At 38.2% G+C, this 23,423-nt stretch overlaps 2 protein-coding genes across 5 annotated transcripts in view; one reads left to right on the forward strand and one right to left on the reverse strand.

Annotated features, from left to right (window-relative positions):
• The first annotated feature begins 426 nt into the window (after positions 1 to 426).
• FANCL (FA complementation group L) lies at positions 427 to 22,041 on the forward strand. The gene is made up of 14 exons (XM_021527515.2): positions 427 to 561; positions 2,316 to 2,374; positions 3,368 to 3,428; positions 4,194 to 4,250; positions 5,852 to 5,949; positions 9,443 to 9,539; positions 12,182 to 12,250; positions 17,669 to 17,819; positions 19,407 to 19,490; positions 19,605 to 19,650; positions 19,740 to 19,821; positions 20,586 to 20,702; positions 20,981 to 21,052; positions 21,372 to 22,041. Exons 1-14 carry the CDS (start codon positions 463 to 465, stop codon positions 21,405 to 21,407), a joined length of 1,128 nt encoding a protein of 375 aa, XP_021383190.1. The 5' UTR covers positions 427 to 462; the 3' UTR covers positions 21,408 to 22,041.
• The window catches only part of VRK2 (VRK serine/threonine kinase 2), a 39,285-nt gene continuing 34,708 nt past the window's right edge, over positions 18,847 to 23,423 (reverse strand). Inside the window, exons 14-15 of one of the 4 annotated variants that reach the window (XM_021527513.2) lie at positions 22,742 to 22,833; positions 21,598 to 21,707 (exon numbers count right to left, since the gene is read on the reverse strand). In XM_021527513.2, the coding sequence (XP_021383188.1) occupies positions 22,762 to 22,833 (72 nt within the window). In that variant the 3' untranslated portion in view covers positions 21,598 to 21,707; positions 22,742 to 22,761. Of the gene's footprint in view, positions 19,027 to 21,183; positions 21,708 to 21,789; positions 22,834 to 23,423 lie in introns of those variants that run through there. The other 3 variants (XM_021527514.3, XM_021527509.2, XM_021527512.3) reach the window with 3 other exon arrangements.

A 23,423-nucleotide genomic window follows, 5' to 3' on the forward strand; every position in this document is an offset into this window, starting at 1 on the left:
CTCAGGTGCGCTCCCCCCTCCTCAGCCGTGCTCCCCTCAGCGACACAGCCCTCCTCCCAGGTGCGCTCCTCCCTCCTCAGCCATGCTCCCCTCAGCGACACAGCCCTCCTCCCAGGTGCGCTCCTCCCTCCTCAGCCGTGCTCCCCTCAGCGACACAGCCCTCCTCCCAGGTACGCTCCCCTCTCCTCAGCCATGCTCCCCTCAGCGACACAGCCCTCCTCCCAGGTGCGCTCCTCCCTCCTCAGCCGTGCTCCCCTCAGCGACACAGCCCTCCTCCCAGGTGCACTCCCCGCTCAGGGGCGCGCCTCTCCTCGGGCGCCGTCCCCTCAGAGCCGCGCGCCCGCCTCAGCGTCGCGCACCGCCCCTCACGAGCCCGCCCCGCCCTCCCTGCCCCTCGGGCGCGTGCGCCGCCCGCCGGCGGGGGCGGGGCCTCGCGTTCGAACGGCGGCGGCGGGCGGGAACATGGCCGGGACGGGGGCGCGGGCTCTGCTCCGGCACTGCCCGCTGCTGCTGCCGCAGAACCGCCACGGCACCGCCTACGAGGGCTTTGTCACTGCCCAGGTACCGCGGTCTGCGTGCCGCTTGGCCTCCCGAGGTGGAGGGGGGGATGTTTCCTGCCCTGCCGGGCCTGGGGAGGGACACAGCTTCCCGTCGTGGCGCGCCTGGCTCTGGGAGGGACGCGCTTTTCGCCCTGCCGGGGTTCCTGGCTGGGCCACCGGGAATGTGAAGTGGGGAATACCATTTCCCTGCCCTGAGGGATCCCGCCGCCGTCCCGCGGTTTTGCCCGGGGTATGGCTTCCTGCTGCCTTCTGGGCTGGGTTAGTTGCGCTGTCAAAAGTGGTTTTTGGGGCAAGGCTGGATATGCCCGCGTTCACGGCCTGTGGTAAAAGTCGACAAAAATGACTGATGGGTGGGTGTTTTCCTTTAATTTACTTTTGAGGCTTCAGCTAAAGCGGTCCGTGGGGATGGGGAAAGCGCGGGGCAGAGCAGCGCCTGAGGCAGGGGAGGGGCCCGCTCCCAGCCCGGCTTTGCCTTCACTGACACCGTGCAGCTGTGGCTCCTTAAAGTATCACACACACCCAGCTCTGAACGAGTGTATTTTAATTTAGAAATAGCGTGGGGCTTTACTCATCTGAGTAGATGGCAAAAATATATGGGCTGTGTCCACTAGCATTGTCAAAAATATAGTTAACATTGAGATTGAAAGCAACCTCTGGAGGTCCTCTGCCTTAACTAGTTGCTTTAGACCATTTGCAGTCGGGTTGTGATTATCTCCAGGAGTGTGCAACCCCTTAGATGGCTTGTTCCAGTTTCTGATCCCCTCTAAAGTATTAATTTTTCATTTTGTTTAGGTGATATTTCTTGTATTTCTATCACCTGTCAATGTGTGTCACTCAGATCTGGCTGTACCTTTTTAGTCTTCCATGATCTCTCTTTTCTCCAGGCTAAATATTCCAGGCTCCCTCAGGCTCTTCTGGCAGGAGAGAAGCTTTGAGATGTTGGTCACCTTCAGAGCTCCTCCCTGGATTAACTCCAGTATGTCCATGCTTTGCCTGTGCTGGGGACCCAGTACTCCTAACTTCAAGGTGTCCTGAGCTGGGGTAGAGTCTGGAATAAAAGTTTTAAGATAAATTATCTACTCCCTTTACTTTGAGGCTTCACCAACCTTCTTTATTTCTGTTTAATTTTGATCATCCCATAGTAAAATAGAAGGAGAACCTCAATAAGGACTGAAAATACAAGTAGGGGGGATTTAGAAGCTGCGCCATGTGGATTGCACTAACAGGAAAAAAATTTAAATTTATGTACTTGAGGCTGCTTTTGTTTACAGTTTATATATAAAACTCTGCTGAATTGTGCTGTGGATCAGTGCCCAAGGTTCTTTTTAGTGTAGTTACTTTTATGATAAGCATCTGTTTTGTCTTTTATGGGAGTTGAAGACAAACTTTCATGTACAGTAGCATAATTTGGATTAAATTATATGTTTTTATCCTGTCCAGATTTGGATAAGGTTTATTTTTCTCCGGAAAGGTGTTATGTTTGCTTTATGAAATGTGATGTGCTGAAGAGTTTTTACTGAATATTGTGAATTAAAGGTCAAGAGTACTTCAGCTTCAGAATTAAAATCAACATTATTTGTAGCTGTCACTCATACTGCTTTTTATCCCTAAGGAAAGAGATTCTGAATAATACTCCTGAAAGACAGAAAAGACAAAGTTTCTTTCTTAGTAGCTGATCTGATGGGGAATCATTCCCACAAGTGTCTAATATTTTTCTTTTCTGACCTTCTTATTAAACAAATACTTCTTTTCAAGGGTAAAAATTTCCACATCAGGATACTGCTACCAGTGGATTTGCAATTGAAAAATGCCTGGTAAGAGAATTTATGGTAGCAATTTTTAAGTGTGATGTAACAAAGTTAATTTTGATAAAAGCAATAATGGATATGAAAATGAGTTATTATTTTTTTTTTCAATATCAGTGTTATTAATTAATTGTCATTGGTTTCAGCTTAACCTTGCAACAAAATTGCACAGCATCAGTGTTAATAAATGCTGACAATAAGCATTGCATATCAAAATATTTTGTTGTTAATTAACTTTGAAACATGTTGTAATTAATTGGTTGTGTTTACATATATGAAGCAATGTACTTGGAAAAAATTATATATTTTATATAATTTGTATTTATAGATCATTTATATGTCACCATTTGGGAAACAGCAAATTCAGTGCAAAGTTGTAAATTTCAGCAATTATGTAAGCAATTTAAGCCATGATGATTAACAGAGTTTTTAACTTCATTTTCTGTTTGCTGTTTCTATGCATTAATTGGTATGGCCCAACTTTCATTTAAAAGCCCTGTTCTTATTTCTGTGTTTATCCCAGCAATCTGTGGGAAATGGGGTGAAAGAGGCTAATCCACATACATGGATGAGCCTTTAACTTTGTATTTCCTAGTTCTGCCTAGGCCAGCTCGCTCCAAACTGGGAGCAGATGTGGCATTCCATAGCTTTATTACATTCTAGGCTAGGTAATTAAAACTGCATTACAGGTAACTTTGACATTTTCAGGTTATCACTTTTAAATATTATTGTATTTTATGAAGTTACACTTGCTTGCAAGAATTATGTTGTTGTTTTCGGCACAGAATAAGCTTTTGCAGGTTGTTGCTCAATTTTTAATGGGCTTTGGCATAGTGACATTTGGACGTTTTAAGTAACTTCGAACGCAAAACTCAAAGCAGTTTTGAAGTATTGTTTCCTTCCTTTGCTTTTTTCCAAGAAAAGCTGTTGTGTATAGAAGGCTTTCTGCTCTTTTAAAAATCGTGTACTATGAGTTTGAAATTTGTACAAAACTCTGTCTAGGATAGAGTGCAGCTGGCATCTGAAGAGGATCCTGCATGGGTATCGGCACATTTTAAAACAGGTATAGGAGTTTAAAACCACTTATTTAAATATCATTATTATTAAACAGTCTTAAATATTTGTTTGTAATGATTCTGTGACATCTTGTGCTCATACACCTATTATAAAAGGGTTAAAGAACCTTCCTTTAATTGTAGAGCCAAGATTTATTTTTAAATGCCTGAGGATTTACAAGTAAATATAACAAGAAATAGATGGAATAAATATTTATTTTTATTCAATTTTTATTATTTTCTTTTTTTTTTTAGATCAGGCTAGAACAATTTTTAATAAATAACTGATGACATTTTACTGGAATTTTTCTTTACTTTCTTAATTAGAAACAGATTTTGTCTTTTTTTAATGTATTTATGTTGTTCACAATGCAAGGGAGAGAATTCACATTAGTTATTAATATTATATTCAGTTCATTCTTGAAATCTAAATTATATCTCAGTATCCAAAGGAAGATTTGGAGTGAGGATACAGCAGCCTTGGAGTCCCAAGGAATAGTTTGTTTCCAAGAAGGAGCCTTTGCCGCAGGTGCTGGTTGAGACACTGTATCTCATGGAGGTGGTTTCAAGAAAAACAAAAAAGGGTGATGCCAGGGGATGTTTAATTCTCAGTAAAGATTCCTGGAACTTCTATTCTGTAATTGGAAAATTTAAACACGTGGTATATACTTGGTCTTTTTAATGTTTGGTTTGACAATACAAGAAAAACAGTTGGGGTGAATCACCAGAAGTTATGAGTTGCAGAAAATTAACTGATTCTCTCTTTCCTCCAGAGGCTGCACAGCTGCCCAGATCTTGTCAGCTTTATGGTGGAGCTGAAAACTGTTCTGGTGAGTGGCAGAATAGATGTTTGGGACATGGGATGCTCTTAGAGCTTTGGGTTTCACTTTGTGTTTTACAGATTACTGTTCCGTTGATATGTGACTACTTTTTTTGTTTGTGTTTTTTTTAAAAAGAGATGATTTTGTATATATGCTGTTCATGTAATAGCTGTATAAATATCCTTTAGGATTTTAAGTGACTGTATTTTTTGGAAGTTGGAGTGCTATAGGAAATTTAAAATGCCAGCAAGGGATCTCAGTGTAGAGCCATCCTCTTTACAGTGATTTTCTTGGAATTCCTTTATTGTCTATATGGTAAAGCAGGCTTGTAATTATACAGTGGGTTATACAGTCAGTGGATTGCTTTCACCTGTCTAACAATTTTACAAATAAATGCAGAAAGTTTTTTTTTTTCTTTCCCAATATTTCAGAGGCTGCTGTTTATTCTTATTTTAAAATTTTTTCAGGTCTGGGGTTGAACAGCAGCAAGCCCTCTAATAAACATGTAACCAGGAATTCTTATCTATTAGTGAAACATTATTCTATGAGCATTCTTGCTGATGAATACTTCATCCAACCTACTTTACTTTAGGAATAAAACACAGGAAATATTCTTCAAAACCACAGCATAAATTCCTCCTGGCATTACACTGCTGCTCTGCTATGCTTGGAATAGACCTAAATAAGAATGTCTATTTTGGAATACTTTACAGTAGTTATTCCAATCTATTTGCCTATGTACACAAGCACTCAGAAAATGAGAATGCAGTGAAAGTGTAATTTATTCAAAATAGCAAAATAGTGATCCTCAGTTACTGCAGAGAATGAAAACACTGATGATGGTGTAGGAGAGCTGGGCAGAAAGGATTCTTACTTGTTTTATAAATTATATTTTAATTGAATTTATTTTATTTAAAATTATTAATTTTATTCTAAATGTTATAAATTTATGTGTTCTGTAAGCATAATTTTAGCTCAAATGCACTTTTAAAGAGCAAGTAGCACAACACAACTGAAACACATGGTTAGGGCTTATTTTACACAGTAACATTAATTTTTGATAAAAATTCTTTTTGAAACATTACTACTTGCTTGATGAGTGTCTGTACCAAAACTTATTCCAAGGGATCCTGTGATGTTAAAACTGAGAAACTGATTTTGTTTTTTGATTGCTATATAAAGTTTATATATATATATATAAAATATGGGGAATATCTTAGATGTGTTGTCTTTTGTGGCAGTGGAGCCCAGGAGACAGCTGTGAGCTTAAATAGAACCTTCTTTTGAAATGTTCATTCAGTCAAGATGCTTGACTTCAAATTTATTAGCTGAAAAAGAGACACATTTGATATTTGCATCTGAAGACTCCCTTGTCAACATCTGTGGAGGTTTTTTTAAATTGCAGATGTTTTCATTACCAGTATTTGAAGTAATTTACTAAACAGCTTCTTTGTCTGCTTTAGCTGGAGGCTATAACAAAACAAATGCAGTGTACAGTTAATTTTACATAAGCTTAATATTTCCGAATGAATTGCAAAAATCACATGGCTAAATAGATGCAAAAATATTGAAATTGCTCCTAATGATGTTTTTAATGTTCTTTTAAACAGGAAATTGCTTTAAAGAACACACAAGACCTGCACATCCCACGGCCTCCAGAATACTACTCCTGTCTTGTCAGAGATCTAGAAATACTGGGCTGGAATAGGTATGATTTTTTTAACTCTTAACAAGTATTATCTTTAGAATATCTATTCCTCTTTTGTATTTGTGAACTGAACATATCAAGTGTACTTGTTCTGTTCATTTACCCTATTCAGAAACTGATTTTGCTTTGTTTATAAATTAAAAACAGCCAACAAACCTGTTATCAACTGTGCTGAATAACTGTGCTGAAAGGTGATACACTACTAAGAAATTATTTCTTCTTTGACCTATAAACTACTGGTATATTAAACATATTTAATGTTAATATTTAGAGTTCTCTTTTTCCCTATTTTGTACAGCTGGTTGAGACTAGCCATATAGATTATGGTTAATCATCATGTACCTTTATGCTTTCATAAAGAGATTTCATACTTTTTTTAGAATTAGCATAATAATTTTTAAAGAACATGCTCTTTCAGCACAAGCATCTTCTTAGAGGAATTTATTATTTATTCCACAGAAAGGTAAATCTACCCAAAAAATTCATGAGTGGAGGGGAGATTCTGAAAGGCTCTCAACCCAAAACTTTAACAAGTGTATCTTGTGCTAAATCAAATAAAGAAGCCTTAGGTGTAAGAACAGTTTTGATTTTTCCCACCTGATTTCTCTATATAGATAAACAACATGTGATTAACACTAAGTGTGCACTTCAAGGGCCACTTTTATTTAAAGATATAAAACACCCTTGAGAAATCAGCTGAAGTTTTTGTCAGTGGTTGCCATGGTTAATGTGTAATTGTGCTGTACTCTATTTAAATTTCAGACTCAAGTCTGAGAATATTAGGTAAAATTTCTTAAACATGTGGGAAGTAAATTTTCAATTATGTTTGCTCTTCCAAAATGGATAAAAAACCAAAACACCAACCAACCAAAAAAAAACCCAAAATCTTGAAGAAGGGTTGGGGAAGTCAGTCACTGATCAAAGGACTACCCTGCACACAGGGAATCACATCAGATATATTCTGACTTGGAAGGAGAATAACCTGGACAGGCAGTGTAAAGTCCATTAGCAAGTCACACCTTAAATTTCAGAGTGCTTTTAACACTGAAGTGACTCTCTAAGAAAGCCTCTTAACTGAGGCTCATTTTGAGTTGTAGGTGATACTTTATTTGCATGGCAGTTAAGAACATCCTGCAATGATCTTTCAGCAGAACTGCCTGTGTTTGGTGCTGGCAGTGACGAGCAATCACTGCTCACACCTTGAGCTTTATTTAAGGATTTTTCTTAGGAAAAACCCTTGCTTGTTGTGTGCCCCAGATTTACTCATTCCTAGCATGTTTTGGGTCTTGCTGGAAGATGACTGCACCCAAATCCAACTGAAAGATTGGAAGATTTGGACTGGGGAGAAAGAGATAGTACTGCAGGAGTAAAGTTATAGGAAAGGCTCTTCTAATACTCCCGCTTAATCAAGCTGATTGAATCAGTGACAGTGTCCTGGGAAGGCAAATTATCAACTATAGAACACCTGTAGGATTTATAATCCTCATGGGGATTCAAAAAAGTTGCCAGTATCTCTTAACTCCATGTTGTCTCAAAACTCTTATGCTTGATACTTTCCTATTTATTTCATACAAAGTATCTTCTCCTCTTGCCTTCTCCATTTCCAGGGAAGCCTGCCTGGTCCTGTGCTCTCAGTCATTTGTGTGTCATGCTGGACTTCAGAGATTTACTTGAGGCTTTCCATCTTTATGCTGATTCCTTGTATTCCTTTTTTCTTTTTTTTCTTTTTTTTTTTTTTTTATTTTTTCTGTGATAAAATGATGGAGCCTACAGAGGAATAAAAGTCTATAGAAGTGAAGTATCACTTATGTACCCAATTACTTATGTGTTTATACAAAAAGTGACTTTAAACTAAAAGAATCCATACTGTTCTTATAAATCAAGATTGAAGATGAATGTCAGAACAGATAAAATCCCAGACACCTTGGTAGCCTCCCTTTAATTTTTGTTTTCCTTTGCTGTGGATCTTTGCAGCACAGTGCTGCAGGCACCAGCTGTGCTTTGGTGCAGACACTGCTGCATTTTTCACTGCAGTATCCATGCTGGGCCTTAGCTGCTGCTTTAGGAAGTCCCCAGCCCAGGAAGCAGTAGATGGAGGGCTGGTATAGAGGTAGTTTCTCATCTTTGTAAAACTCTTGATACACTTTTGAGGTGAAGTTGTAACAAAGCAAGAGTAATGATTTCCCCCCACCCCCAGTGAGAGGAAGAATCCTCTAATTCTTTTGAAGTATATCAAGTGTAACTGGCTCTAATTAAATTACACTTTTATCAAGATTTGTCTTTCTTTCAGTTGTTGTGGATAAATACTCCCAGAAATCTGCAGGTCTCTTTAATCAGCATTAAACATGAAATAATCTCTCTCTCCCTTCTTCCTACCTACTACTGCTTTTTCCATCTGTATTTTTCAGGATCCTCCTATTGAGCCTATTTCATTGATGTAGACAATTTTCTTTTCCCTTCCTTCCTGGAGATGTGCAACCCTTTACTGTACGTCTACTTTTTCTTCCACAAGCCTCTACAACTATTGCCAGCTTCACTTGAGAGAGCCATGACTTTTTTCTAGTATGTAGTGGTTTAAAAAAAATAAATGTTGCTTACGCCAGCAAGCAGATGCTCTCTCTGAACTCTGTTAGGCCTTTCCATCAGTCTGGGTGATAAGTTGTGCAATTATCTTGGACTGCTTTTTATCTTTACACAGCAATGACATAGTAAAAATGCCAAAATATACACATGCCCAGTTTACTTGTAAATATATGGGGAGGTTTGAATGGTTTTGGCAATTGTTGAAGCTACTAAGCAAAATCTACCTGTAGAGAACAATATATTTTAAAATTGTATCTATCTTCATTGTAGTGGGAGAAACAAACCAGTGACATCTTAAGCAAAGAGTCAGAAGTTTTAAAACTTTTTCACATTTAGTATGTATTTTCTGCTTGCTAGGATGCATGAATACAGTGTACAACTGTCATGAAATGAAGGCAAATCATCATAAATAACTCATCTTGTAACTGTTCAGGTACTATTTTCTGCAGAAAATCGATTTTGGAATATGAACCAATATGCACTGAATCTCCCACAATAATAGTATTGATAATAAAAGAGAACTTCATTGAAGAGAAAAGCAAATCAAGAGCATAAAAGTCTCATAGAGTAAGAAACTACAGAAATGGATCAAAGATTTGACAGGAAGTTTAATGTGTGCATAAGTAGAGGCTGACAGGAACATGCTGTGTGTGTCAAAGGTTCCGGTGATGGAAAACTGAAACACGCTGCTCACTGACCACAGCGTGAGCCCTGACACACGTTGTAAATAACCCAGAGATATATGACTGCATTAAGCACTAGGCTGCTGTATTAACAGCAGTAAATCTGCAGCAGCAGAAATTCTTGGCAACTCCTTCTGATTAATATTTGTAACAGACTAATCAGAGTGTTGCAGACCTTTCAAACTACACTTTCTGCAGGGCTCTGACAGTTTTCTTCTCTCTTCCAGAGTGGTCTATGTGGACACTGGGCTGACCACAGTCAAGTTAAAAGCTGAAGACTCTTGTGGTCGACAGCATCTCATCACTCTCAAGTTAAATGCAAAGGTAAATTGATGTGGGACAGAAGATCTTGAGGCTTCCTTGAAACATATCGATTGTTCTTAATTCATTAGGATTTTAGAGGGTTGGTTTGCTTGCTGGTGTGTCTGTTCTGCAAGGTAATAGGTCACTTAATAATATTTTTTCTTGAGATTTCAGACTAACTATATTTAAAATTAATATCAGATTATGGTTATCTGTGAGATGCATCTGTGCATCACATGATAAACACTTTGATATTGCATTCATTTTACTGGATTACAGACAAAGCCATCTGGGAGACTTTCCTTCATTATCACTCCATCCAGAGACTGTGCACAGAACAAGAATTAGAGGATGTTGAGTTGGTTATTAACAAGTCTTGCTGTTAAAGTCACAGATGTAAAGATTTATGGAAAACTGAAGTCAGTCAGAAAAATTATTTCTTTTTAGTCTAAATAAATATCTATTTTTGACAATACTTGCAAATCAAACCCATGGCATTTGCAGAAACAGAAAAAATTTAATTCTTCCTGGTACTTGTTACTGAACTCAAATGACAATGTTTCTTCATAGAATGTCTCATTTCAAGGCATAAATTTCTCATCAGAGGTTGTGAATATCCAGGCTGTGTGGTGACAATTGCCTGGCAATAACTGTTGCCTTCAGAAGGTCAGTCCAGTGGAGAAAGGGATCTAAAACTGTCTGGATGATGTTGTTTGGGACTATCTGTGGTCCATCATCTCAAGTTATAATCTTGAAAGCGTGAGGAAAGGGCATGGTATTGTAGCATGAAATCCCACCTTCACAGGCATCCTGTATTCCTTTACAAACCAGGTTTTTTAAAAAGTTTTTTAGTCTCACATAACATGAACAAGCTTTACCTTTGAAGGGGAAAATGAGGGGAAAAAATACTGTTTGGGAATGAGTGCTGTTCAAGTAGATTTTTAGAAAGAGTAAAACTGTCCTACATGCAGAGAGTAATGAGTGCATAATTAATTTGCAATTCAGTCCATTATTAAATACACTGATGGAAAAAAATCCATCAGGAAGTACAATTATGGTCTATTTAACATGCAAGGAGAGGAACCAGGTTGTGTTGTTTATAAGGAATAAATATACTTTGTGTGACACTAGAAATTTGATGCAACCTGTTGCCCTAAGGTTTTCTTGCTCTTAGGACAACAGAAGCAAAGTATTTTAACTGTTTGAAAGTATAAAAATGCAGAAAAAATTATAGGGCAATACTCATTTTTCCCAAGCAGCTGTCATGGTCAAACACTGACACTGGTGCCTTGGCTGGTTCTGTTCAGCCTTAACTTGGCACTTTCCTGAGGGAATGGAGAGTCCCATTTTCTGTCCTTGTAGCTGTACAGAAGCTTGTGGGGTTTTATCATAGTAATAAAATAGCTGAATACTCCTCATAGCAGAAGAAAGCACCATCTAACAACTAAAGATGTATATAATAAAAAGGTTAGATTAGCAGACTTGTCTGTTTTAATAAGTAATCATCCTTTTTATTTTTTTCATTTTGTTTTCAAGTGTTTTTGATGATGAAGGATCAATTGCTTGTCCTTTTTAAACCATGTCTGGCATTTAAACTTGCCAGATAAAATTTGTGTGTGAAATACTGTTTTGGTGACATGGGGAATTGATTTGCCTTCATACACACAGACACTACATGTGAGAAGACTTGGCTGAAGTCTTTTTTGGGAAGGCATTTCTTTTGAAAACATGCTTTAATAAAAGTGTGTTTATTTTTGTTATGCTGTTTCTTTGATTAAGATCAGTGCAGGAGCATTTCAGACCCCAAGGCTTCAAATAGGCCACTGGAAGGATTTGCCTGTTGTGTAGTAATTAATATTAGGTTCAGATAATCACTTGGTGATAATCTGAATGATCTAGCAAGGGCTATGAAAATGCTTTCTCCAGATAAAGTTAGCTGCATGCTCAGAAAACCAATATAAATATTGTATTTAGTAATTGCTTAAACTGGCCTAAGAAAAACAGGATTATTTCTGACACACACATTTGATTGTAACTGTAATAGCTAAGATGTCATGGAGTTATCAAACCTTTTATAGCTGTTTTGTTTTTTTTTTAGTACAGCCTTTAAAAGTTTTTTCTTATTGTTATCTCTTAATTTGGATTGAGGATTTTTTTTTTTTGGATCTATGTTCACTCATCTCCTTTTAAACAGTTAAGTACTTTACTTTCAGTTTTAAAAACCAAAATGTTACCATTCAGAACAAATAGTTCAGTTTAAATGAAAATTAGTTCTTGACTCTTGGAAGGGTTGTTTGATTTTTAAACTTTGCTTTCTAGTATGTATAACTGGGGAGAAATTTAAAAAAAAAAATTCATGCTTTGTTTCTTAAAGTTTCTTTAATGTTCCTTTGTGACCACTGAACACAGAAAATTGTGATTCTCTTGCCTTTACTAAATACTGATATATAAAACATTTACATGTAGTTTTCTTCTTTAAATGATAATTAACATTCATAACTATTCCTGAAAATGCTTTACATACTGTTTCCTCTAAGAGCCAAGTTCTCAAGATGCTTGAAGTGCTCATATTTTGTTATCAAATTTGGCAGCTGAGTATCAATCTGATTTTAAATCACTAAGGGAAAAAAAATCCCAAACTGTATTTTCTTTCCCTCCCTCAGTATCCCACAGAACCACCAGATTGCCTTGTGGATTTTCCTGTTCCATTTGCTGTTTCCTGGATGCCACAGGTAACTACTGGACTAGGCAGCTTTTTAAAATAAAAATACATATGCAATGGAGGGGTGGTAGCAAGGGGTTGGCTTTGGTTTTTAACTCCATCTTTTCTCCCTGTGTGTGTTTTATTTCTGTACATGCTCATGAAAATGTAATAGCACCAAATTTCATATTCCTTATCACAGTACCTTTAATATCTTCCATGCCATGAGATATATCTTGCATGTTGTATGTACTTGTTTTTTTTTTAAGCTGTTCCTATGACTGAAAATTCTCTAGGAATTATGGTGGAAAAGTGAAAAGGTAGTGAAATGCAGAAAAAATTACTATCTTCTAGAAAATAAACACCCTATAAAGCTGACAGACATTGAAAAAAGGAGTTGGTTATCCTATAAACTTTTCCCCAGTTTGTTATCCTACAGAGCTTTCATAATTTAATAAAACTTTTCCAGTTATAATCAATATAGAAAAGTATTTAATGAAATTCTGATTTCTTAATTTAACTGATGTTGCTGCTATGAAGAACCACACTGTCTTTTGTAGGTCTTTCACATTATTTTATGTACCTTTCTTCCTGAATAGTGCATGTGTGCTATATTAAATGAATTTAAATGTGACCACTCGGATACAAGTTAATTTGAATGTAGAAAATAATTGATATTTTGTTTAAATCAGGAAAATAGTTTTTACATAAATGGCTGCACCTGATAATTTTAACTCTTACAAGGGTTTCCCCCCAGCAATAAATAACAACTTACATAGGGAGCATGGCTGGGAGGTTGCAGCGGGATGAGTTTAAGCTGGGCTTAATAAAAAATTATAATTTTTTATTAAAAAAATTAATACCTTGAGCTGCAGAGCTCAAGGTTCTGTCACCTCAGACCCACTAATATTGAGAGGAAATAACTGTAAAGATCAACCACAGCAAATGAAAATGTATTTCTTTATGTAATTTTAGGTTTTGATTCTCTGATATGGTTTGGAGCAGTTTAAATAAATGTTATTCCCTTGAATTTTACTAGAATCCCTACACTCCAGCCAGCATTTCAAGTGCTGTTTTTAACCTCAAACTTAATACATATTTTCAACAGTGTTTTATTAATTTTACAGCCTTGAAATTTATGTTGCCTCAAATTAACAACATTTCAAACATCCCTGACAGTGACTGCTTCTCTGTGTTTACTATTAGTAATTTTAAAGATAGACTCATGTTTTAATAAAATGTTCTGGAAAAACCTGACAGAGCAGCCTTTGACAAGTTAAAAAAGGGGGTAGATATACTGATACTGGCACTACAGCCAAGGAAAAATCCTCTGTTAAAAATACAACACTGATGCTTAAAATCTTTTTCCAATTAGAATTACCTGGGGACTATTTGAACACATGAACAAAAGGTGTTTGTGTGTAAGTGAAGAGCCCGTTCTAAAATCATGAGCTGCAGAGAGCCTGCTCTAATCCTGAACTAAATACCAGCAGACAGAAATGCTTTAGCTGTACAGCAGCTTTTGCAAATTGACCTTACATGTGTGGGTGACATGAACCCAACACTTGTGGGGACAAATGGCTTTGGTAATTGTGTAAATTGTGTTTATTTTCCAAATGTGTGGGAATCACTGTGGCAAGCAGCCCTCACACCGTGATAAAATACGGGTTAAGCTTAGATAATGCTGCAACACCCCTGGGAGCAGAATTCAGCAGGTATTCAAGTGCATGAAAATTTTGTTTCCTAAAAGGGAAAAAGAACAGTCTATACCTCTTCTCTAGTGAAATAACATGGTGTTTTGGTACCAGTTGGTCTTAAACTTTTAATATTACACCTTTAAAGTATAAATTGACAAGGCTTATCTAAATTGGTGGAATGGCACCATTAGAATATAAACTCTTATGAAAGAAAATATAAATAGATTGCAGGTAATTGATTTTTCTTTTCCACCCCCTCTGTGTGCTGCTGCCTATTTCAGGCTCATGGATTTTAAACTTGAGGGTGTTTTTTTTTGTTGTTTTTTTTTTTTTTTTCCCTTCCGTATAATAATAGACATGGCTTTATGGCATCCATATTAAAAATGGGTAATTTTCCTTATGGTCCCTGTCTTCCTGCTGGGTTGATAATGTTTTGATGTATTTTTCTTTTGCTCTGATGAGAGGTCTGCTGCTGCTGCTCTGACATATTCATTTGGATGAATAATTATAACTTGCACAATGTCAAGCTGAAGATGGTGGGGTTTTGTGCGTCATGACAAGCCCAGTAGCCAGTGCAGGTGTCTCACAGCATGAGCAGCAACAGCCAGTGGATTCTGGCTCAGAGGAGACGTTTTAGAGTAGTAAGAAATCAGCACCAAGGGCAATGCTGCTGCTGCTGCTCCTGCTCTAAGTGCCAAATAAATGCAGAGTGCTTCTCAATGACAAGTGCAAGAACATCTACTTATTTCAGTTATAGCCTTTTTCTAAAGAACCAGATAAATGTGCCGTCTCCAGTTTTAGCACACGCTGGAAGTGCAGTTCTGCAGAATCAGGGTGTCTCACATCAGGGAGAGGTTTCCAGACTGACCACTGCCCACCTGGCTTGCTACATGAAGGTCATGTGAGTGGAAATTAATGACTAATGAGGTCGTGCAACAGCCAGCAAGGAAACGGGAATGCAAGGTGCAGAAGGTGGAGTGGAGGCAATGACATTATTCTTGGGTTATTTAGATGAAAACACAATAAAAAGCATCATAATTGTGCATTTTCTTGGCAAAGGAACTTCACAGGCACCAGCTGTAAATGCAGAAAATGGAGATGGTTGACAAGACACTTCATAAAGATTTAAGGCTTGTGTCTTGGCTTGGCTTCTGTTAAGGAGGGGTGAAATTGTTAAACTGCTGTTATTGAGAAACTGTTTCCAAACAGATCTAAGGAACCATAAATTCTTTAGGTGATCCCTTTTCCATTTAATGACTGTTTGCTTTGTTAAATTGTATTTTATTTATTAATTAACAAAGGGCAGAAAGGTAACGGTACCTATAGTTTAGGCTATTTCTTATTGGGGGTTTTGCAGTTGTTTTAATTTTGGATAAGCAAATTTTGTGTTAGGAAGAATTTTAGCCAAAAAAATCCCAGAATAAAGACTGCATTTTTTCTGTTTTTGAAAAATAATTTGCAATAAATTGTTCTGTATTTACCTTAATTAGAACTTTTTTTACTACCATTTGATTAGTATTTAGTTCATCCAGGATTTGGAGCAGATGCTTGATATTTGGCAGAACAGCCATATAGGTTACAGCACTTCTTAGAAGTTCCTGAAAGGCTTCATTGGTTTTTTGGCAGGCGCAGACTCGAGATTTTCTCTTTATTTTTCTCAGCTTCTGTGGCTCTAGAAATAAGAACCAAGAGTGAGATTTTTTTTTTCCCCCATTCTTTCTTATTCCTTTGATTGGAGGGAATGGTGTATGGGTAATAAGTGTGGGTTTGGAAGAATGTGTGAATTGAAGGAAGAAAGGAATTGGCTTGAGGTGTCCTGGTGATGAGGTGGAAATGAGAGTGCAGAGGATAGAAGTGGAAATAAAGAGGTTGAGAAATCACATGATATTTTCCTGGTGAAAGAGAAGGTGTGTTCCTCTTAGAGTCAGGGAGGCTGAGTATCTGATTTTCCCTGGACAAAGTCAGTGGTGTGAATGGATGCAGGATCCATGGAATCTGATAACACAGAGGTGACATTGAGGTCACAGTTCCTGGGACCCATCAAAGCCAATGTGTTTATGGAGGATGGAGGATCCAGTTTGGCTTTGTGAGCACTTGTACAGCGAGGGTGAGCAGCATTGACACTCTGAATGAGGAATGTCTTGTTTCCCAAAGAATTTTGACATATTTCACACAAATTCTAATTCATTTGTACAAGGGGGCCATGAAACAGAGTTGTGCTGTTTGATATTATTAACAGTGGTCTTGGGGTAATTTAGACCAAAGAGAAGTGTGATCTCAGGCTGTTCTAAAAGTGCTGGGCAGCAACCAAAATTAATTGGTTAATCAAATAAAAAGGAATCTTGGAATTTTCATAGTTTGCATAACAAGCAGGTGATGTATTTAAATAGCTATAGATGCATTTATGTATAGAGCAGGAGACAGCTGGCAACAGCAGTGAAGCATGCAAATAAGATCAAATGAACAGTGTAAAAAAAAAAAAAAAGATTTAACTACCTTTTTAAGGAACATCATTGAAAAATTACAATTAGTATTAAAATTAATTGGATTTTAAAACTTATCTGTGGGTTATAATCCCTTGATATTTCTTTTTTCTAGTGAAACCCTTTGAATTCCCAGAAGATAAAGATAAAAATGATTATTAGAGGATTTATCTGTATGTGATATAGAAAAATGTAAAAAAATCAAAATGGAAAGCAACTGTTGCAAGTACCAGAAAATTATGCTATTAATTTAAGTGTCATCAGAGCGCAAAAGATCACATTTCAGGACTGTGTGAAAATTATTAAAATACTGGAAATAATAGTACTTAAGATGAAGATACTATACTCTAAGATGTGGTAAGTGACTGACACTATTATATCACTTCAGGTATTATAAAAATAACAAAATGCTTTTAAAGATAATAAGCGTTACATTTTGAGATAGCCAGAAGTCACACTTCTCTGCTTAGGTGCTTTCCTACTTTAATACCATTTAACAACAGCAGGAAAAAATGTAACATTTTATTTCCAAGCTATGCCATTTCTTTCTAAAATACACATGCACAAAATATAAAAAGATATTATGTAGAAAAATTCTATTTCTTCATTTGAGAACACTCGGATAATTTGCTGCTCTTTGTCCAGGTGAGCAAAGAAGAATATAATCACTACAGATTAAAGGAAACAATTCCTTCTGTATTTTGTTTCATTCATAGAAATAGGCCTGTCTGAGAATACAATGTTTCATTTGCTTTTTCTATTGAACCTCAAGATATCCAAAATCTGTCCCTCAATGGTCATCTGCACCTGCAAAGGATTCCTCTCGACCACCAAGTGTTTTCTCCTCTTGCAGAAGTCTTTTCCTGGGGAAATGGTGATTTCTTTTTGCCCACTGATAATTTCAAGAGATTTCGTTTGCATTGCTGTCCTGTATATTGCCTTGTCTAATGAAAGATATTTCTGATTCTATGTAATCCACTCTTAAATATTGAAATCCCCCATGTGTAATCCTCTGCTTATTAAATGGTTTCTCCTTTTCATGCCTTATTTACAGGGTTTGGAAGCTGATCTTAAGCACCAGTTTTTATACTGCTTAATTTTGAGATAATGATGAGGTTGTTAGGTGATATTCCATGCTTTATGTTATCACTATACACTAGAACACACATGGATTTCAACACACCTTAAATGAGTAAATTGTTTTTTACATATTCTCTCAGGTCACTGGTGGAAGCTCAATGAAATCTGTTTCAATTTCTTGTTTCTTAGAACTCCTTAATAGACATTTACAATCAGTTCCTGGCAGCACTGGAGTCACTGAAGGAATTCTGGGATGCCCTTGATGAAATCGATGGGAAGACCTGGGTGCTTGAGCCAGAAATTCCCACACGGAGTGCTACAACCAGAAGAATTGCAATAGGTAGGAAAAGATTTAAAGGGATACATACAGTGGATTTGAGAAGTAAAACTCAGGGAGCTGTTCTATTCTGCTTGTCTCATCAGATGGTGCTTCTTTGGGTTTGGGAAAGGAAAGGCAGCACTTTAAACCAAAGACAGAACTCCTCTTGCATATTAAAAAAAATAACTTTCCATAACAAGCTGATCCTGTTTGGGAAATTCATCACAACTTTCTGGTGTCAGATAAATGAAAATTTCTGCAGGAAAACTTTGTGTATTTGTGAATTATGAACATGGAACTGTCAACAGCTAAGCACTTACATGGTAACCCTAGAAAAATCAGTATTTGTGAAAAAACAGCTTAGGTGAAGCTCTTACCTCAATCACAGATTCCAGAGTTTCAAACTTTAGATTCTTACTATCCTGGAGTGGAAGAACTATTACAGTGCAGCCCGAGGGGAAAAAGGGGGTTAGAGGCAAGGGGAAAGGACAGAAATAAAAAAGAAGAAACTAGGCTTCCCTGTCAACACCTGAAAATGTTCCTCAGTTTATATGTGGTGTCTGGCATTTTAAGGTCTTAATATACATAGGATAAGGAATTTTATTATATAAAATCCACATCATCAATAGCAAATTGTAGAAATGTGAGAATACAAGAGTTGGACCCAAGTTGTCCCTGACACCTGTAGAGGGAGTGGAGGAAAGGATGGGAAAAATTCAGCAAGTTGTTGGAATGCTGTGGGTCAGACATCACTTTGTGTGCAGTCAGGGGGGCTTTGTCCTGGTCCTACTGCCCTTTGCCACAGGCCAGGGAAAAGGGAAGAAAAGCCTCAAAAAGTGCTTTGAAGCAGCTGAGCAGAGGAGGGAGAGGGCTTTGAGCCCTTTGTTGTCAGTCACAGAGAACCATCAGCTACCACTGAACTTTGATTTCATTCATTCCCACCTCTTCCAGGATGGAAAGCTTAACACAGCTTTAATTGCAGAAAAGGTTGGGTTTTACCTGGGCTTGTTTCAGAAGAGACTCTGCTGTGATGTTTTGGAGCTGGATCCAGAGCACCACTGAGCTGCTTCCCTCTGAGGAACAGAGCCCTTCCAGGCATGATGGGGTGTCTTGTAAAGCCAAATATCTGCTCTTTTGAAAATACAGTATTGTTGTCTCGATCCTGGAATTTGCTCAGGAGGTGACTGACTTCTGCTGCTTAATATTGGGTTTGGGCTTCTCTTTTTGACTGTAAAAGATAAAGACAAATTATTAAGTTACATGTCTCTACCTTTAAAGTTTCACCAAGACTTTGGATGGATTTTGTCAGCTAGCTCGGGTTGATTACATTTATTTCTGAATAAATGTAAAGGTTTAGCCAAGTCTAAAAGAAATGCAAGCCTGACAGGTTTTTCTTAATCAGTTGCTATTTTTAATTACAGTTTGTGGAAAATGTAAATATTTGATATATACTGATATTTTGTACTATCATTTGGGTACCTCCCAACTTTGTTATTATTTATCCTAATGAAACCCAGCCTGAGTTAGCCAATTTAAAACTGCCTTTTAAAATTGTTCTTTTTTCTAATCTTTGCAAAGCTTCCCCATGGCCTTGCTTTCTCCTTGCAGGGAACAATGTCTCAGTGAACATAGAGGTAGATCCTCGCCATCCAAACATGCTTCCGGAATGTTATTTCCTTGGAGCAGACCATGGTAAGGCAGCAAATTCCACTGGTTTCTCCTCTGGACTCAGATCTCTGATCCCAATCCCTACCTGGAAGGTGGGAGGTTCACTGGGGTGACGCCATTATTCCTGTCTGTTTGCAGAAGTGAACCCTCTGAGAACTAAACTCAACAACAACATGCACTTGTGGTGAGTGTCCCCGGTAAAGCAGGTTGGAAACCCAACTGGTGTTTGCCATTCCTTGTGTGGATTTTTCTCTCCCTCTCTCCCACCCGCAGGGATCCAGAAATCAGTTTGTTACAAAACTTGAGAGAGCTCCTAGGAGTTGATTTTCCATCTCGTGCTGTATTGGAAAAAAGCGTAAGTTGGTTTTGGTTAACGACCAGTTGTTATTACTGAATAAGTCACATTTAAATGGTCACTTTCTAAGAGCCAGGGACAATCAGAGACTTTTCAGAGGTAATTGGATTAATACATTGTCACAAGGACTTCTGAACTTCAAGCAACAGTTGTCAGAGCTTGTTAACCTTTGATTAGAGGTGCACACTTCGCTGTGGCCTTCATAGCAGCGAGGGCATTGATAACAGGCTCCACTGTTAAACGGAAAAGAAGTTCCAGAGTGGCTAATGAGATGTAAAAAATCCAAACATTCTGTTACAGATGTTGATGACTTCAGTTCTAATTAGGTGGAGCAGCTTAGAGGGGACAAGAAGCCCTCCAAATACTGGTGCATTTCAAACAAACTGGGAACTTATTCTTGACAATGCTTTAATACTGGATTATGAGCTTTGCTTTCACTCATGAAGCTTGTAAATTAAGATCTGACTGAGGGTTTGTATCTCATGTCAAATCATAATGACAAATCACAGTGCTTAATAAAGAAAAAGCGCCCAAAAGTATGAAAGTGCTTGTTGAATGAGATGTAGTTCAGTAAGGGATGAAATATAACACAGTCAAGTCTTGCACACCTGGAACCCAGTGTCACTCTAAGCTATTGTGACATAAATTTTTATATCTTAAAAGCAAAAATTAGTAATTACAGCTGCAAAAGCAAAACCACAGGTGAAGGTGTTTGTGTGTGAGCAGCCCCACCCCTGCCTTTCAACTGTGCTGTTGTGTTGCAGGACATTGCCAAGGACTGTGGGATCTGCTATGCCTATCGGCTGGACAGCAGCATACCTGACCAAGTGTGTGATGATCCTCGCTGTGGGCAGCCTTTCCACCAAGCCTGTCTCTATGAGGTAAAGTGATCAGTGGCACAAACTGCCATTAGCTGGCACGTTCTGGACAACAAGCACTGGCCACTTAAATCCTGCTTTAAGCAAGAGCCCATAAGGAACATTGTGGCAGTCACTTGTCCTGTCACCCCCAATTCCCACATGAGCACTCTGGGAAAGGGAACCACTGTCTTTGCATGTGCTCTGTCAGCTGCTCATCAGCTGAACTCTGGTAATTAATAGGTGTTTCTTACATTGGAGATGAAACCAATGTGACTTTTAACCTACTTCTTGTGTTGCAGTGGCTACAAGGCCTTCCTACCAGCAGACAGAGTTTTAATGTCATCTTTGGTGAATGTCCCTATTGTAATAAGGTAAGGAAATCCAAGGAGTAGGAGTGAACTAGAGTGGAAGAGGAAAATGTGCCAGTGTTTAACTGAAGGTTTCTGACACAGTATAAAGACAGCCCCACACCAATGCCAGACTAATTAAAGACCACACTCCATTGTATTTAGTGATACTTTTTTAATGGTGTAACAAAAGGTTCAGTAACAAGCAACAAAAAATAATCCCAACATTTATAACAGAAGCCAACACAAATAGCTCAGAGAATCCATAACTATTGAGTGCAGATGAGAACTTGCCCGTACAAGGCATGTACTGACAGGATTATTAAAAAAATTATTTTTCAAGCCCCTGACACTGAAATCTTCAATGAAGAAACTCTAGGAAAAAGCTGCATGGTGGGAGCACCACTGCACTCCCAGTGAAGACACAGGAACAGCAACATCAAAGCAGATACAAGGACAGGACAATGAGCAGCAGAAGCACCAGAACAGCTGCAGTGTAGGGGTAGGTTTGATCAGCAAATGCCAGCTTAAACGCAACAGAGAGAGAGGGACGAGTGGTGTCAGCACCAGCCTGGGATGCTGCTGCAGGAACTGGAGTTACAAGGTGATTGTGTTTCTTTTGGGATTCTGAGAGTGTTCTGTAAGAATCCAATGGTAGCAGATCTCTTGCAGTCTCTTCCTGCAGGGGAAAAATAGCTGTGATTATAAAGCTAATATGAAGTGAGATGTGAATCAAAAAAACCAGAGATGCCATTGAGGTATCTAAGTTATCCTAGAGAAAGCATTTACAATTCTTACAGAGTCTTACCTCTGGAATTTGCAGTTGTATGGATATTGTATGGTAAGCGTGTAACATAAGGCATAGTTAAACACCTCCTAAATAGACGTATCTATATTTACTATTGAAGTCTACAGCTGAAATTCTTCTTTATCTTTGACTTTTATCCAAAAATGTTTAATATATTCGGTCTCTCCTCTGTTCCTACTAATAAAGGTTTATCCTGGAAACTCAAGACATGATTTTAAGTGTGAATGTGCTGGTTGGATTTGTGTAAGTTTTGCATTTCACAGTGAAGCCGAATTTCTGCCCATCACAAGGAACTTGTAGAGTGGGGCTTGTTCTGGCTGGCCAGGGGTGCCAGGGTTGTTCTACATCTCCAGCAGCAATGCTGTCCTTGGTCACCCTCCACCTCTGAAAGGGATCCCCAAACACCACAATCCCACTTCTCACTTAGCCCAGACTTTACTCTTTTCAACTGTCCATTAGTGCCAGGTACAGCTTTGGCTTCCTACAGACCTTTCCATTACCAAACTCCTGAATTACACGAGAGGAATTTTGCAAAATGAAGCTAAGAGAATCCTGCCTTTTTTCCTTCTCCACTTTCTCATTTGAATGGCTTAAATGTTATCTGGACACCCATTTAAAGTCCCCCCTTATGCAGAATATTGAGTGAGTACCACAGAATGGTTCTACATAGAAACAGCACGTTTAATCCTATTGGAATAGCAGCTTTTCCATTAGAAAAACTAAATCCAAACACAAATATAATTTAACCACCGGCCCAGTGATTGGTCTCTTTTCTGCAAAAACTTTACATTTGAGGACTAGGAAGTAACACTGGAATATTTTCCTATTCCAGAGTTGTGTTTGACTTGTCAGACTCCATCTCCCTTGCTGGCAGCCAAAACATCTCCCAGGACGGCTCTGCTCACCACTGTCCTGCCTGGTGCTCTCAGGTACAGCTGTACTTTTGCTGCTTCCCTCTCTCAGCTTGTACCGGAGTCTCCAGGCAGTGATGATCAGACTGCTTGAAGCAAAGAATTTTGGATTAATCATTAAGCCACCTTTAAAGTTGCATTTCTGTGCTCATTTAACCAAGTTATTTGTTGATATGAAAGAAAACCAGGATGGAATCCACTCACTGAAATACACCAGAGCTCCAGAGAACAGGAGTACAGGGTGATCACTGAGATGGTTGTGGTGCTGTATGATTTGTATTAAAACGGATCAATTTTTTTCCTGTATGGTTGAAGAGTAAGACTGAAAATATTCATTCAACCCTTTTATGCACTAAATCAACAATAATATTCAAGGTGAGTTTGTTAACTGCTAAAATCCTCTGATGTAAAACTCAGAATTTAAAGACTGAAGTAATGAGTGCTATGAAGTTTTACACTACACAGAGAAAGAAACTACTGAACAAAGTTTCTACCAAGCAAACAAGAGGGTCCACGAAGGGAGATAGAAGAGCTGGGAAATAACAATCTGTGTCCACGTGCAGGGTTTTGCTCTGCAGCTGCACAAACTGCAGTGGTAACTGGCCAATAGTGCATACAGGCAATTACCCACAAATCTTTAGTGTTCAAGGCAGTTTGCATACACGTAGTTGAACCT

Source organism: Lonchura striata, chromosome 3 (genome assembly GCF_046129695.1).
Source record: "Lonchura striata isolate bLonStr1 chromosome 3, bLonStr1.mat, whole genome shotgun sequence".
Classification (NCBI taxonomy): Eukaryota; Metazoa; Chordata; class Aves; order Passeriformes; family Estrildidae; genus Lonchura; species Lonchura striata.